A 16,442-nucleotide genomic window follows, 5' to 3' on the forward strand; every position below is an offset into this window, starting at 1 on the left:
TTATGAAACTGATTGGATATTCTCCAATGGAATAATTTGTTTGAAGGATTTATCTGAATTGTTGCTACTAGTGTGGACAATGGGTCTAAGACAAAGTTATACTATTCAACACCAAGTGAACCGCCAACGCAACCTAATATGTTATGAGACATATCTAATTCTGAAGATAACACATCGGACTTGCTTTAGCTCACAGTTGATCTACATCAAGGCATTGAGGATACCTTGGAACTCCATATGATGATGTGTCAACAAGCCACACCCTCTAGCGGACAAATGATCTAGATTTGATTAGGAATATCCAGATGGCATTTAAAGTGACAACTGGCGATTCATCAATGATAGAATCTTGGAAATCAAATCATAATCACTATAAAGATTGACCAATGCATGCTCAACATGTTAATAATGGATCACCCCGATGCATGAAATTAGTGGGTCATTTATGGCTCAAATTATGTTAAAATCACATTCTACGTCCATTTTATTTTCCTCTACACACACAAAACCCTCTGCGTGAATGCCATTACTTGTACACACTCAACATGCACAAGATATTGCAAGATGTTTGTGCACTCTTTTCGTTGCCAAATAGCTCAAGCACGGTCATAATAATCAATATCTAATTCTCCTAAATGATTTTCTCATATTAAACTGATCGTTTAATGTGGGGAGGTACCAGGGGAGAAAAAGCTAGAATATTGGTTAAGCTAGCAGACCGGCCACAGTAGGGATCCAAAGGAGGGAAAATAGGGATCAAAAGGGGGGGGGGACATTTGCAAAAGAGCCATGTGCAACAATGGGCTAAAAAGACCCTAAGGTTCAGCCCATTAAGACTTCCAAAATGCTAAGGTTCCAAAATTCAAAGGTTGTGTCCAAAGGTCAACCCTAGGGAAAATTGGATGCTTAGTGTGTGTACAAAAGTCTTCTTCAAAGCCTACAAAGGAGGGGGCGAGCCCATTTAGTAGGGGATGAGAGAGAAATCCACACACACACACACACAGGCTCCCTTTACACAAAGGGAATTAGGGACACATGTCAGCTCCCTAGGCCAGATGTCCACAAGGTGTGCCCAATTTCTATTGGAAGACCCTTGAAGTGGACCAATGAGAATTAAGCTAGAGTAAATCTAGTTTAATTAATTTAAAAACATTTAATAAAAGAAACCAATGAGAATTAAGTCTCCTAGAAGACTATTGGGCAGTCTCCCAAGGGGTCCAATGAGCATTCAGGAGCCCAATGGCTTGCCTGATTCCTATTGGCCAGGAGGCAAAGGGGTCCAATGAGAGTTTAGTTTAATTATTTAATTACCTAAAGCTCTCACAAAAGGGGAAAGGGGGACACATGTCAGAAGGCTATCACTTATGCTGCTTAACACCCATTGGCGTGACTTGGGGAGGTCCAATGAGGAAAAAGCCAGACAAATTTAGCAGGAAGGGCTCGCCCAAGAGAGAGAGGGGGCTGATTTTTGCAAGGCATTATCACACACACACTCACAGAAGCTCATGTGTGAAGAAAGAATACTCTATCTCCTCCCAAGCTTTAATGGAGATCTCATCACCTACTCCAAGCTTGTGAGATAGAAGCCTACATCAACACTCTCTTGGCATGTGGATGCAAATCCAACCAAGAGCCAAGCTTCAATGCATGCTCATCTTCTCTACCAAGCTAATTACTAAGCTAATCTATGCTAATATGAGTGATTATGTGAGGAGATGTACATCTTTCTAGTAAGATACTCCTTCTTCCTCTCAATCTACTCTCATACCCTGCTAGCTCTCACCATCTTCGAAGGTGTGTGAGGTCTTGGGTCTGAGAACGGGGATAATTCAAGTTGTGTTTGTTAAGTGTTTTGCTTAGTGCATGAAGTTTCCATCTTCATTGCACTAGCTAGTCTTGAAGGAACACAAAGAATTGTATTGTACAATGTCTCTCTTGATGGGAGAAACCATAATACAAAGCCTTTTGGAGGGGGGACCGGCTCCATGAAAATCCGGTCCTCAACTGTTGTCAATAGCTTAATTTCTCTCTCTTTTGAAAGTATTGTTGATGCTATCTAACTAGGTGTTATGCTTTTTGTTGCTCTCTCCACCCAAGCACTCTTGTAATTCTCATTAGGAATCTATTCTGATGAAATGCCCACTATGTTCATGCTAATTTCCGCTACACATAAGTTATTAGGCCATTAAATGCTACAAGCACATTATCATTCTCAACCCAAGGCACGTCCTAGACTATAGATATGGGGAAAACAAAGACCTGTAAAGTAATGTAGGAAGTATTAGAAGCATAACAATTGGAATTGGGATCAATAGAACAAGATGCAACAGAAAAGGAACTACAGACTACTATGTCTCATCAAGCCATAGGTAATTACATGTTCAAGGATGAAGAAAAGGAGTTGATCAACAACCTGGGCATGGTACTAGACACAAAAACACAACATCTCTTCAAAGCCTGGTGTATATCTTCTTGAATGTGCCACTTGGAATGTTTTTCATTCTGGGAAATACACACAGTTGAGGATCCATGATACATATTTCTGATTGAATTTGTGCAGGTAACTGACTCTTGATCAAACTTTGGTTCTCCTCCCCTAGATTATTCACATCTCTCTCTCTCTCTCTCTATCTATCTATCTATCTATCTATCTATCTATCTATCTATCTATCTATCTATATATATATATATATATATATATATATATATATATCTGTTCTCTCTCTCCCACATACTTTCTTAAAAGAGAGATAACACTATGGAGTGTGGGTGGTTTCCTGCCATCGATAGAGTTTTCGCAACATGCCGTAGTGCTACTTCCCCCCCTCCCCCTTCCAAACTCTGCTTCTCCTCCCATAGATCATCCACATTTCTCTCTCTCTCTCTCTCTCTCTCTCTCTCTCTCTCTCTCTCTCTCTCTCTCATACCTACAAGTATTTGTAGCTTCTGAGTTATTGTGAAGGATAGCAAGACCTTCCTCTGAATAGTCTAATGTCACCGAATGAAGTTCTTACCTTCTTTGGGATGGAATTGTGGTCTGTGAGACACTTAATCTCTCTCTCTCTCTCTCTCTCTCTCTCTCTCTCTCTCACACACACACACACACACACACACACACACACTCATTAAGGAAAATTTGGATTCTCAAAGTGGCCCTATAAGGACTTTGACTTTCTCTCTCTTGTCCAACAAGGGTGCACGGGAAGGTTTTTACAATTTTTTTTCAAAACTCGTCGGACCTTTTGGGTTTAGAATGTACTCATTGAGATCTATCCATTGATATATAGCATGCCATCAGATTACTTATATGCTAGAAGATTCTACTTTTTAAGGTGGCAACCTTGTCTTATAAATGGAATCTCTCCCCACATTTTAGCTTCAGTGGGGAGGTCAGTTTTTGAGAGGTTCCTTAAAGAGAAATGAGGACTTTGCAGAGCCCATGGATATTTCCTTGCGAGGATATTATGGAAACTGTCCGGGGTACACAGGTGGTCGTGCGGCTTATTATTACACATATATAGCAATGGCACTCCTTTTAGGGAAACAAAACCCAAATGAACTCTTGGATTATGGAAAACATTTAATGCCCTGGTGATGTGCCAAAAGATATCCCTAAACAATCATCAAGTTGAGACACTTGTGACTTGTACAGGATGTGTTAAATCATTAGGCATCTCTTATACATGTTGTGACCTAAAATCAAATTCTCTTGGTCCATCACATATTCCATTGTCTCTCTCCACTTTCTTTGCCCTTCACGACCACTTGAATGGCTCTGCTCATTTCCTTTTCCTTTTGTTGCAAATGCATAATTGCTTGTGTTGTTGCTGAACTATGCAATACATATTTTTGTTGCAGATGGTGAAGCATTCTATGATAAAACCATTGAAACAACTCTTTAAATTTTTTTTCCTTGTCTCGAGAGCCACCATGCTATGTGTGTTTGAAATATGCATTCTTGGCCATGTAATAAGACTTTTTCCAAGCCTTGGGTGTTCCATATGCCTGGGTCTCTATACTTTTGAATGAAGTATGGAAAGTCATTGAAAATGATGTGCTACAAATAAAACAAGTTGTCAAGCATTTTAAACATCTTCTTAATCCTTTTTATTTAAAGGGGTGCTTTAACAATACCATGTAATGAGTAATTTGAGTTTCAGTCCATGCTGTCTTAAATGCTTTCTTTCTATCCACCAATTTTATAGTGACTAACTCTAGCTTTTTCAGGGTAAATCATGCTCTATACTTAACATCCTCTATTCTGAGATCATAATATTGAAAAATAGATTGCTATATTTCTTCTACCTCAGTGTAGACATTGTTAAACCTGTTGTAAAAAAAAACTTTTGATGGAGACATTGGTATGCCATCATCAACCCACTTGTAGCCACCTAGCAATGTGGAAACATCATTACTTGCCGATTTTCTTGCCATAACCATATTGTACGGTGTAGCAAGTATGGACCGGGTCACTGACCTTGCTACGTAGATGCGATGCAAGTATACATACAATGCCATAGATCCCTTATCACTAAGACTTTCTGATTCACAAACCATAAACATATCAATCGGCTTGATAATGTCTTGGAGGTCCTTTAACAAAAAAATTGAACACTTTGGCGCATCATTACATTTGCAAGACTAGATATCATGTTGATGACATCCTTCTCATGAACAATGTGCTCAAGGATAGAGGCCTGCACTAAATCCTTTGTATCATTGCAACCTAGTATTGCTTCTGCACATTCCCTGCTTTGCAAAGAAAATGGAGTGACATTGAAGTCGATTAACAAATAGTAGCTACAAAATTTGGTTACTTCAAATGCTACATTTATCTTGTTTGTCGTAGACGTCTCTTGTGAGCGTCTCCACATTTGAAAAGGATCCCCATAGCCTTGCGCTTCCATCTTCTTGCATTGTATCCCATGGGCAGGTGAGTGAAGTGATCACCACACCATAAAAGGTTTTGAGTTGAATACCAAAGGCGAACATAACCACAGCTCGATCAATGCTTTCCACACCCTCATCAAGCTTTGCCTTCCTCTCTACAACGTGCTTTGTAAGTCCTTGATTCGCACCATCACTTGTTCCTTTTCTCCCACAAAAGATGCCATGAATTGTTCATTTTCCTTCAAGCTTGATGCCTGAAGCATACCTAGGTTGTGTTGAACTTGATGGAGTTCTTGCAAAAAGAGAGAATGGAGCCTCTCACAATACCCTAAAAATCCATTGAAGCCATCACCCAAGAAGAGTATAACCTGTGTGATGTTTCAAAAATGTGGAGGTGCACCAGTCTATCGATCAAGGGGGTAGATAGTTCCATTCTTCCAAAGATCAATGGCTTTTGTCCCTTGCAATTGTAGCACACCCATGGGAATATATCCTCTGTATCGGTTACTGCACATAGTTGCATACTCATGATCCAAGTCCACATGCAAGCAAAAATTTGAGGGTTTATTGCTGATGTCTTGCAAATCCATTGTATCAAGATATGAAAATGGAGATGGATACGTAGATTGTGATAGAGTTGGAGATGGAGATTGTGATATAGTCGGCGATGGGGATGGAGATGGAGCTTTAGTTTTCTGTGCTTGGCTATGGAGCTTTAGAATGCAGATGAATGTGTAGTTGAGAGTTGAGATGGATATTGAGTTGGAGCTTGAGCTTTCAAGGATTTCTAGATCTGCACCACTACACAGTTTAGGGAAAAGATCTATGGTGAGCTCTTGCATGAGAGAGAGGATGGAGAAAATGAGAGAGCTAAAAGAGCTCCAGGTGTGCAAGCTATGGCTTCTAGAGAGAGAAAAAAAATCCATTACTCACGTATAACCCACTAAACTTATTTGAGAGAGAGGGTGTAGAGAGAGAGAGAGTTAATATTAGCCTATTTTTCTACATAACGTTGGCTCTTCTCTCATTGGAGGAGCTCTTTTTTCTCTCTCTTCTACAATACGACTGTTTCAACCAATTAGAACCCACTTATACTACTATAAATAGGACCCACTAATGTCATGTTACTCTACTCGTATATATCGTGTATGTCATAGCTTAGGAGCAGGGATTTAATATTCTTGTGATCACGTGAAATTTCTTGTAATCACAATGTTTACTATCGTATTCACATAATCACAATAAACGTGATAACAAAAAGTTGATAAGTGGTGATGTGGAAACCCACCAAAACTCCATCCGAGTAGGTCCAGCCAATTTTCCAAAGGAGTTTATTAATAGGAATCTTAAGAGATGCTTCTCTGGCTTTGACAGGAAAAGGCAATACTGATAAACAATCTGTCAACTTACGAAAAGCTACAAAGTTTTAGAGAGCGAAACGAAACGAAAGGCAAAAAGAAAAAAATGTTCCTTTATATCTCATGCTCTTTCCGCGCGCTAGATATTTCTCTCGCACACACACAAGGTGGCAGGGAGTCGATCTCTCTTGCGGGAGCAGGAGGTCAATTTTGTCTCGTCAAAGCTACGGGTGTGCACGCAGGGAGGCATATTGTCAGGTGAGCATGGACTGAGTGAGACAGCTCATAGGTTGGTGGCGCAAATCCATTCAGAGAGAGAGCCCCGTATTTTTTTCAGCAGCTCAATGCAGTTGTTGTGTGTGTGCACAACAATTGCATGAAGCAAATGAGTCTGTGCAATAGAAGGGCCTGTTCAAAAGCAATTCAACTACTTTAGCTGGTTCGGGCATTTCCCTGTTCCTCTCCCTTGCTTGGCCTGCAACGACCTGCCGGTTCGAGCGCGCATCAGCTTGTCGTGCTATCGAGTGGTGTCCTCCACACCCTCTTCTGCTATGCACGCCCTTATGCATGATGTCCCTGCATGGATCAACAAGCGATTGGTGTGGAGGAGGGTAGCAATGTAGCCGATCTAAAAGGGAAAGCAGTACAGGCAGCCGGGCTGGGCCAGGGGTGAGGTGGGGGAGTAACCTGCGAGGAGAGTAGCTCATTGCAGGGCAGGGAGTCGCAGGGCCGCATGGCTTGCGATCAAGAATGGATGGACGCAGGCCGCGAGGCACCAAGGGAAAAGAACATGCCAGCTTTCTTTTTACTTTGGTAAAGTGGGGAACAACATGGGATTCCACTCAATGAAATATGATCACTCAACGTCATTAACATGTTCACGTATTCGTGATCACATTAATCTCCCTCCCAGAACCAAGTCATTCCTAAAGAAGAGTATCTTCCATGTCCTCTACACCCATTTGCAGATTTTCAACAACAAGATCTTGCAAGGAAGTACAATCTTCAAATAGATGTAGTAGATCATCCGAAGTTGCTTTGCACCCAGAGCAAGTGCCTATGTCAATTAGTCCTTAAGCAAGAATATTATCTCGAGTTGGAATAGTCCCCCCTCGACACCTTTAGAGTGATCAATATTTTCATTGAGCTTGACCAATTTACCTCCCTTATTTTGTTTACGTTTTTTAGCCACTTGTCTTTTGATTAATTCACTCTCTCTTTATTGATTGCTGAAGTACTAGGTGTCTCATGCCACCCAATCCTTCGTACATCTGATTTTACTACCGGTGGGCATGTGTGAATCGTGATGCATAAGACAAGCGCCTAGCGGTTGGAGGGTAAGAGCACCTGGAGGGTAGGAGCCGCGTCCTTCACAGCTTCAGAGTACAGAAAAGGCACTTTTAGTAGTAATATGGAGAGATCACAGAAGGAAAAGAGAGGTTTATCTTGCTGTGGCACCCAGCAGGTTATCTTGTACTAGTCTTTTTTTTAAAGCAGATACGGTCTACACGTTGTACACAATGCGCATTGGTAGTTGGCAGTACTCGTAGCCAATACCTGTCATGATGGCGTGAGACGCTGCACAGATGGAGTACGTAGAGAGCGCGGGCTCGATAGTATTGAGCTTGATCAGCCTCCATCTCTCAAGCTGCGAGTGTAAGTGCTTTAAGGTGACCGAAAACAGAGCTCTCTCTCTCTCTCTCTCTCTCTCTCTCTCTCTCTCATGCACAACGCAAGCATGGCTATGGCGGCTGGCTCTGCTGCGCCTAATTCTTCTTCACGTGCGGCAGCTTTAGCTAGCGGCATTATAATGACCACACGGCCTTCACCTCTACACTCTCTTCAGCTGGCAGCTCCCGCAGGTGCACGCATTCAAACTTTAATAAAGACACGAGCAGCAGCGCTGCCTTCTTCATCTGGCATGGATCAGAGAATGGAGCCGACTGCAGCAAATCAGCAAGCGCCGACTGGGCGACATGCAGTTCAGCTTCCTCACGGACTGGATGCGGAGACGATGCCGGGCCACGTGGCATTCATTCTGGACGGGTGGCATCGACGGAATGGTGTTCCCACGCCGACTACCGCCTGCTTGGCTGGCGGAGAGAAGTGGAAGGAGATTGTGAAGGTGTCTGCTGCGTGGGGCATCTCGGCTTTCACCACCTGCTTCGTCTGTACTGAAAATTGGTGTCGTCCTCAGGTAACGATTCTCACGCCACCCTTCATTTGTCCCTTCTACATTAACGACACCATGGAATCCTCGCCATTAGGCTTCGTTCACACTCTATCCATGTCCCAAATGCGTCTGGTGCGCCTTTCCACATAGAAATCAAGTGCTCTACTAGATTGTACACCAGCTACGTTCACACGAACACCTGCCAATGAGTGAAGCGCTCAATAGCACCCACAACCTACAGAGGAACGCGTCTGGTTGGAACTGAATGGTGAGCGTTGTGAGCGTTGTGGGTACATGGAATATTCATGACAGAGGTGGGGCATGCCAAGTAGACAGAGTTAGTGAATGGTCTTTTCCCAGTGTTAACCTTGGGACTAAGTGACACCCATATTGAATGCGGGGTGGAGTAATGGGATCGACGGTGGGGGCTGCGGGGCGGAATCTCGAGGCACACTAAACCTGGCCAGCGGGAAAAACGAGGTGTGCCATCAAAAAGGCGAGGCACATTAAACATGGCCAACGGGAAAAAGGAGGCACGGTGGGACGATTTGAACCCAAGACCTGGGCGTCCGAGTTTAGGGTCACATAGGCTAACCACCTCACCCGCGCACGCATTGTGTACTCACAACCCTTTTTACAACATTATATTATAAAATAAAATGCATTTCCCAGGCTGTCCAAGTTTAGTGCGTGTTCAGGTTTAGCTTTTGATTTGATTTTTGGGGCCGTGATCTTCTCGGCTTTCACGCGTGAGCTTCTCTGCCTTTGATCCCATTGCCTCCCCCTCTTAAATATGGGTGTTACTTAGTCCTAAGGCAGTGTTAATGCCTTCTTCTATGGCGCTTCTTCTCGTTGGTCCACTTACTTAGCTAAAACTTTCGACACTCAAAAGGGTTTCATGAGCATGTTGACTTTCTCTCTCTTTTCCAACATGTGCGCTTAGTAAAATTTTTATAGGTGAATTCAAAAATAGTATAATCTTCTGGAATTATATTGCACTCTTTGAGATCTTTCTATTGATATGTATCACATGTTATGAGGTTCCTCATATTTTAGGAGATTTCATTTTTTGATGTGACAACTCTGTTTTATGAATGGAGAGGCTGTAACTTTTACAAATTAGCTTCAAATTTGTTGGAGTTTTTGAATTTAAAAATTACTTTCTAAGATCTTTCCAATGACCAAACGACTACCATTGCCAAATAACAAATAGCTCATGACCAAGCTCTTTGCTGATGACTCACTACTCTTCTTGAAATCTAGCCCTAAGGTGTTCAAAAAGGCACTAGATATTGTCCAAACAGTTGCCATACCCTCTAGATGTAAGTGCAATGGGAAAAAAACCAAGAATGATCGCTCTTTCAAAATGTGACTCGATAGATCTCTCTCACAATGGTGAGGAGAAAATATTGTTTCAAAAGCCAAGGTCTTTTGTGGCCACTAGCAGTGGGAATATCTTACTAGCAAAGGTTTCAATGGGCCATGCACAAAAATCGCACCAAGATGCAAAGGTGGGAACATGTTCTCCTTCCATTCCACTACAACAAGGTGAAGATGATTAACTCATTTATGATTCCATATTTGTTCTTCATTGGACCTCTCCTCAAAATAACAAAACGTCATTGGAAGGAAGTTATGAAATCTGCAAAAACATTCCGATGAAAAAATTACACCAAAGATACTATATCCTAGCATCGGACTAAATGAGAATGTCTGGATGGGCCAAAGACGCAAGGCGGCATTGGGATACTTGAACTGGTAGTGCAGGGGCTAAAGCTTAGTGCGCTAAATCTCTAGACTTAATTTTTATATAGGATCAGGCATGTGCCATCACATGACATGGGACATGATTGACAAAGTAAAGCTAATATTCGAGGGGGTTGGTAGAAAGAGATCGAGGTTCATGACAAAAAGTTGGCACCTCAATGGGCAAGCCGAAAACTGGGAGGCATCATGGGCAAGCTGGTACAATAATGCACTAAAGCTTCAGAGGCACTCGAATGGGGTGAGACACCTAGATACTTAAAAAACTCTATAACACATTGGTTCCCAGCTTGTCCTTCAAAAGTGGAAAGTCACTAAGTCCGCTCTGTAGAGAGCTTGCCAATAAAGTCAATAACAAAGGACTCATACACTTGACCCAATTCTAGGATGGAGGCAACATGAGGTGGAAAGATGTAGATCAACTAGCTACCAAGTATAACCTCAACATCACAGAACGCTCGGGGGGGGGGGGGGGGGGGGGGGAGATGGGGTCACTATATGTAAAACCTATATATCATGTGCGTTTAAGGAATATTTATGAAACCCTTTATTTGTGAAATTTCCTATTCAATCTATAAAATTTTTTTGGAGATCATTTTTCAATGCCCTTTTGTATGTGAAAATGTGAGAAAATATTGAGTAAAATAATCCCTTCTATTGAACCCATGTGATAGGAAACTTTTTAATGTAGTGACACCCTCGAGGTTGAACAACCACTACTCATTAGAGCAGTTGAAGGCCTTAGTAATGTTCTTATGCATGTCTATGAGGCTGAACCTCGGGGGGTTCACTATGTGTAAAACTACCATATCATGTGCGTTCAAGACATGTTTGTAAAACCCCTTATCTGTGAATTTTGTTAAGAATATAATGCACCCTTTTCTTTTAAAGTCTGTAAGTTTTTTTCATATTGGAAAAAATAATGCTCTTTTCTATATATATTTCTGTAAGTTTCAAGAACTTTAAATACCCTTCTGTTGAACTCACGTGATAAGTTACATTTATATTAGGTGACCTCCCTGGGGGATGAACTTGATTGGAAGGCTTGGCATTGTCCTGTGCATAGAATGTTTACCAAACCACAAACAAAGGCAATCTACTGCAACCTTATGTTCAAAACAGATTTTTTATCTCCATTCAACAAGTAGTGACAGAATCAATGGCTAGCATCCGGACAAACATTGATAGTAAGCAACATCTAGGACCCTCAATGGTCCTCAGCTATGAAAATCTTGTTATGGAAGGTGTTGTAGGGGGTATCCCTAGTGGGGTTAAAATCACAACCAGAGGGATAGGCTCTAATGGATGCTTAGGGTGCAAAGCGGCTAGTGAGGATCCCCTTCACTTATTTAAAAAATGTCCTCCAACAAGAGGTCTTGTGAGAAAATTAGTAAGGATACAAATGACCTAGAAGATAGTGTCCTTCAAGAATGATGTAATCTTGGGAGGGAAGAATTGGAAAAACAAGTTTGTAAATAAATTGTATGTTTACTATTTACTATTTCCAACATGTTTGGGAGTCTAGGAACTAACATACCAAATCCATCAAGGGTTTGGAGTCAACCATTCCATCTCTTGTAACTACCATGCTCATAGTAAACCATGAAGACCTTGTGGGAACAATTGTGAACCGTATATAAAAGCTTGATGATTAGTGACACATGTTAAGCTAATGATGGTAAAAGTTGTTCTTTCTTTTTCTTGTAATAGTGCTTTTTCTATGCAACTCTAGCTTTTGAAATGACATGCTAAAGTGTGACTACATATTTGATTAATTTTCTATGTGTACTAGTATGGCCAGCGGCCTTCGCCCGCCCCCCCCCCCCCCCCCCCCCCCCCCCCCCCCCCCCCCCCCCCCCCCCCCCCCCTCTCTCTCCCCCTCCCCCCTCTAGTTCCATGCTCAATCCCTGTGCGATCGTCGGAGCTGCAAAATACACTGCCAGCTGAAGGAGGGATTGCAACGTGTCCAAGGGAGGGTGCCGGAATCCTTCGCCCTTTTATAATAGTATAGACGCATATAAAGTATTGAAACTTAAGTATTAACTCGACAGAGTAATTTTCACAAAGTTTTCCTTTGCTCTACATAACATACCGCTAAGTGTGGATTTTTCCACCTACCTAGTAGGTGAGACAATTTCATTTTTTTCAGGAGATTCTCTTGAAGATGTTGCTATCGGTTTGGGGGCAAAACAAGGGCATGACATGTTCTCAAAAAGTGGGGTACATTAGGGGAATTAGGTGGAGATACCCCCTTTGTAATGAAGTAGGAAATAAAAAATGGATAAAGTAGGAAATTGAAAGTGGTAGACATGTGTCATGCCAAGCAACAAGTGGACACAAGGGACCTTAGTAGCACACACAAGTAGGGAGTGCATGCAACACAATGTAGAGCAGCCCCTGCATGAGGAGGGAGGAGTTGAGGAAGGAGAAACCAACGCCTTTTTCTTATTAAAAATGCAATGTAGTGGCTAGTTAGCATAGAGGTCTTGGGCCTTGGATGGTTAGCACAAAAGGGCTTGTCAATGCTTGAGAACACAAGAGCTCGATTCTCACCTGCTACAAGCACAACAAGATAGGTGACCCCCTCCCTCTGTGTCACCCAACATGCATTCTTTAGCATTGATTCTTTAGCCTTGTGTGTTTATAGCAAAGGCTTCATTAAACTTATTATGTGCGAGCATTAATTAAGTTAACTTCTTGACTGATTGGGAACTATATTCTGATAGTGCTTCTTTTGTAGGTTGAAATGCAAATCCTTCTCCAAAGCTACACAGCGCTCATGCATAATGTGTGTGAAGAATTCATCAAGTGAGTTAGATACCAAACACAAATGTGTCTCTTTTTTGTTTTGATTGAATGTTCATCTTTATGAGAAGGTTATCATAATTCATCAGAGAAAAATATTACTAACACCATATATATATATATATACACACATATTTATATATATATATATATATATATATATTTTTATTTCCTAATGGCTTTTAAAAAATTAAACTCACGTCAAGACTTAATAGTGCAACTGGTGCAAGGACTCTAGGACTAAATAGTGTGAGTATGTCGGTCTAATTTTGCAAGCAAGTCAAATAGGGCAAGGAAACTCTAAAGAGAACAAAACGCTAAAAGAAATGTATCAATGCACACATTGGAGACCAGACCACCTCCATATATGGGCATGGAAAGTCTTTTGACTTCTCACTTTCATGAGGCTTTTTAATTCCTTATGCATTTAATAAGTTTTGAAAGGATTTTTATTTTTCCAAAGGTTAAGGAACATTTGCTTATGTTACACATTCACAACTTAAACCATTGTTAAACTACAAATTTATGGAACCGAGGCATTCAATTTTCAATGAAAATGCTGAAATGTACAAGTAGCAAAATTCTACAAAGCCCATTTTAGATTGATTATATGTGAATAGGTTAAATATCCAAGCTCGTACAATCGGAGACATCAGTCGTCTACCAACACCATTACAAGATGCCCTTCAAATGCTTGAGCATCGAACAACTCAAAACGATGGTTTGAAGCTCTCACTTGGTATGAATTATGGTGGTCGCAATGAAATTGTTCAAGCATGCCGACGAATTGTAGCCAAAGCAAGGAATGATCAACATCTGCAATTGACTGATATAAGTGAGGAGCTTTTAGATGAGGAGATGTTCACAGGATGGCTACCTGCTCATGAGCGCAGCCCAGATTTTTATATACGTGTAGGTGGAAATCAGAGACTTAGTAATTTTCTACTATGGCAATCTGCATACACAGAGTTTCTCTTTTTGGATTGCCTTATGCTTGATATGGATGAGATTATGTATGCCAAAGCCTTGCTTGCCTACTCAAAGCGCAAGCGCATCTTTGGTAAGTACTAGTATATAACCCATTTCAATCGGCAATGCGACCTAATCCTTTCTTCAAAATTGATTGTGGTTGATTCAAAAAAAAATAAGGGAAGAAATCCATATAAGATATTTTTGGTTACAATGAGAATGATTAAGGGTCTCTTCTATTTAGATCAAAGAAATATCAATGAAATTTTTTATACATCAAAGTTTTGATTTTGAATGCAACCTGCTTCTGAAATTCCATTGATAAAGTTTCTACATCATAATAGTTTTTAATTTTTGGCATTTTGTAAATGTCAAAATGCTTACTTTTTGTGTCCCTTGCCCCCAATCCCCAATCGTACCTAGCTAGGCATGCGGTGCCTCTTGAGCAGAAGCTCATGACATTATTCATAATTTGTATGAAAAACACTGAAAAAGACTCTGTTTTCTTACATGAGAAAATTTCTAAATCTTCTTGTGGTAGTAATTTGGTATGTCATCTCATGATACAAGTTGGATTTTTCACCTCTTAGTTGGTCATTTTGACAAGCGCTAATTCATTAGAAATAAGAATATTAGGCATTGTTTGTACCAAAGCAATAGATTGACTATTCACCAATGACTCAATTTGCTTTTTGAACTCAATGACCACTCTTGAGGATCTAATTAAATGACCACAACAGCTTAGCAACTTTTATGCCTAAATTGAAAAAGTCAAATCTTTGGTAGAATCTTTGTTTTCTGTTTGAGTAGAAAGTAAAATAACACCTTCACAAACAACAACTATCTATTGTATGATTATAACTTATTGTAACAAAATAGATTTTTCACAAATTGCTATCTAAATTTCAAAGATTAAAATGGTCTAAAGTACACCACGAATGTGTTTGCATTTTATTTAACTTGTTTAAATAATGCACCTCAGGGTTACAAGAATAAAAACTTTGTGGTAACCTAATATTTTTATGTGGCCTCTAGCAAAGTAGCTTTTTATAGCATAGATTTTACATCTACAAGGCTCTATAGATCATGAGATTTAAAGGTCACGATTGTTGAGTCCACCTTCAATCGTGTCCTTTGCAAAGATTTTTGAAGCAAACTATGTGCGGAAAACAAATGTTGTTTTTTTGCGTTTGCACTTTCGATCACCTTATACGTATATAACGTGCTTCATAGTGCTAGTAGGCGGGACAAACAACTTTTGAGGTGTGCCAAATTAATTTTGTTGATGTTCTTGATTAGAAGGAATCTCTAGAAATACCCATTTGAGAATTAAAATAATAATGTGACAAAAGAGGAAAGGTGTCATCTCTCATCACTAATTGGCACCTCTCTAGCTTAAAGGACATCTAGAAACATGCCAGAATCTTGTTGTGGACTATGGCCTCCTTCCATTTCCTCCTTTCAAGGTAACCTCTCCTTCACTTATCATATCCCAGGCCATGATGGCCCATTGTTTCTTTTGCTTCGACAGCGAGATAACTAGCTTGGCACCCAATGCTTCTACATGTAGCATGGGGCCCAAGATCCCAATGCTGGCTTGTTTATTTGTCCTTTCTAACCATTCCCATCTTTATTGTTTGCAAGGGTTCGTGGTCTCAGTGTTGCTCTTCCATGAGAATCATTTAACATGCTTCAAAAAATCTTTCCAATTGGATTTCCTCAGCTTAAGGATTGGCGACACGAAAGAAATGTAAGGGATCGTGAAAGCATTAATGATAGTGACACTGCTATGGAAGGGGAGGATTACAGAATTCCATTTTCTCATTTTGTTATTAATCTTGATCAACACCCAATCAAATTGCTGCTTACCCAATAGGACCACCCCTAGTGGGGCACGCAGGTGCCTGAATACAATGCCCTTACCAATAACTTCCCCTTACCAATCCACGCGATCAAACAAGCTGCTTTCAACGATCAAATGAGCAAGGCCTCTAGTAGAAAAAGCTCAAGAGGACACAAACAAGGAGCTAAAAGAATAATTAGAAGAGATCTCCAAAAGTATGCAAAGTGGAAGAGCCTCACAAGAGGAGCACAAAAGATGGCTTGAAGCCAAAGTGAAACTTGCTGAGTTGCAAGCTGAGGAGATGAAAAAGACTCCGATGTTGGCTAGAGAGCTCGCCCTCAAACCTGACCCAGCCAACTAGGCTCATTTATTTAGAGCTTTGAAGGACAAAAGTCGGAAGGGATTCTATTACAACAATCTCTAGCAAGAAGGGAAATGGTGTAAGTGACTAGAGCAATATGACAAAACTCATGCTTGACCATCTTAGTCAAATAATTGGTCAGCCGAAAGTCCTAGGGGGTCCACCTAAAAATATGTAAGTGTAGCATGTGAGTTCACGCGAAGGGGTTTTTTATATACCAAATAATTACAGAATTACATGTACAAGAGGGGTTTAAAAATGGAAAATTGAAAAAAAGTT

The 16,442-nt window shown here is 40.7% G+C and overlaps 1 protein-coding gene across 1 annotated transcript; it reads left to right on the forward strand.

The window, feature by feature from the left end:
- The first annotated feature begins 7,850 nt into the window (after window positions 1–7,850).
- On the forward strand, window positions 7,851–14,173 carry LOC147450784 (uncharacterized). The gene is made up of 3 exons (XM_086519822.1): window positions 7,851–8,445; window positions 12,926–12,993; window positions 13,611–14,173. The coding sequence occupies exons 1-3, from the start codon at window positions 7,972–7,974 to the stop codon at window positions 14,059–14,061; spliced, it is 993 nt and encodes a 330-aa protein (XP_086375948.1). The 5' UTR covers window positions 7,851–7,971; the 3' UTR covers window positions 14,062–14,173.
- Window positions 14,174–16,442: the final 2,269 nt, after the last annotated feature.

This window comes from Adiantum capillus-veneris, chromosome 9 (genome assembly GCF_014529385.1).
Source record: "Adiantum capillus-veneris isolate H3 chromosome 9, ASM1452938v2, whole genome shotgun sequence".
NCBI lineage: Eukaryota > Viridiplantae > Streptophyta > Polypodiopsida > Polypodiales > Pteridaceae > Adiantum > Adiantum capillus-veneris.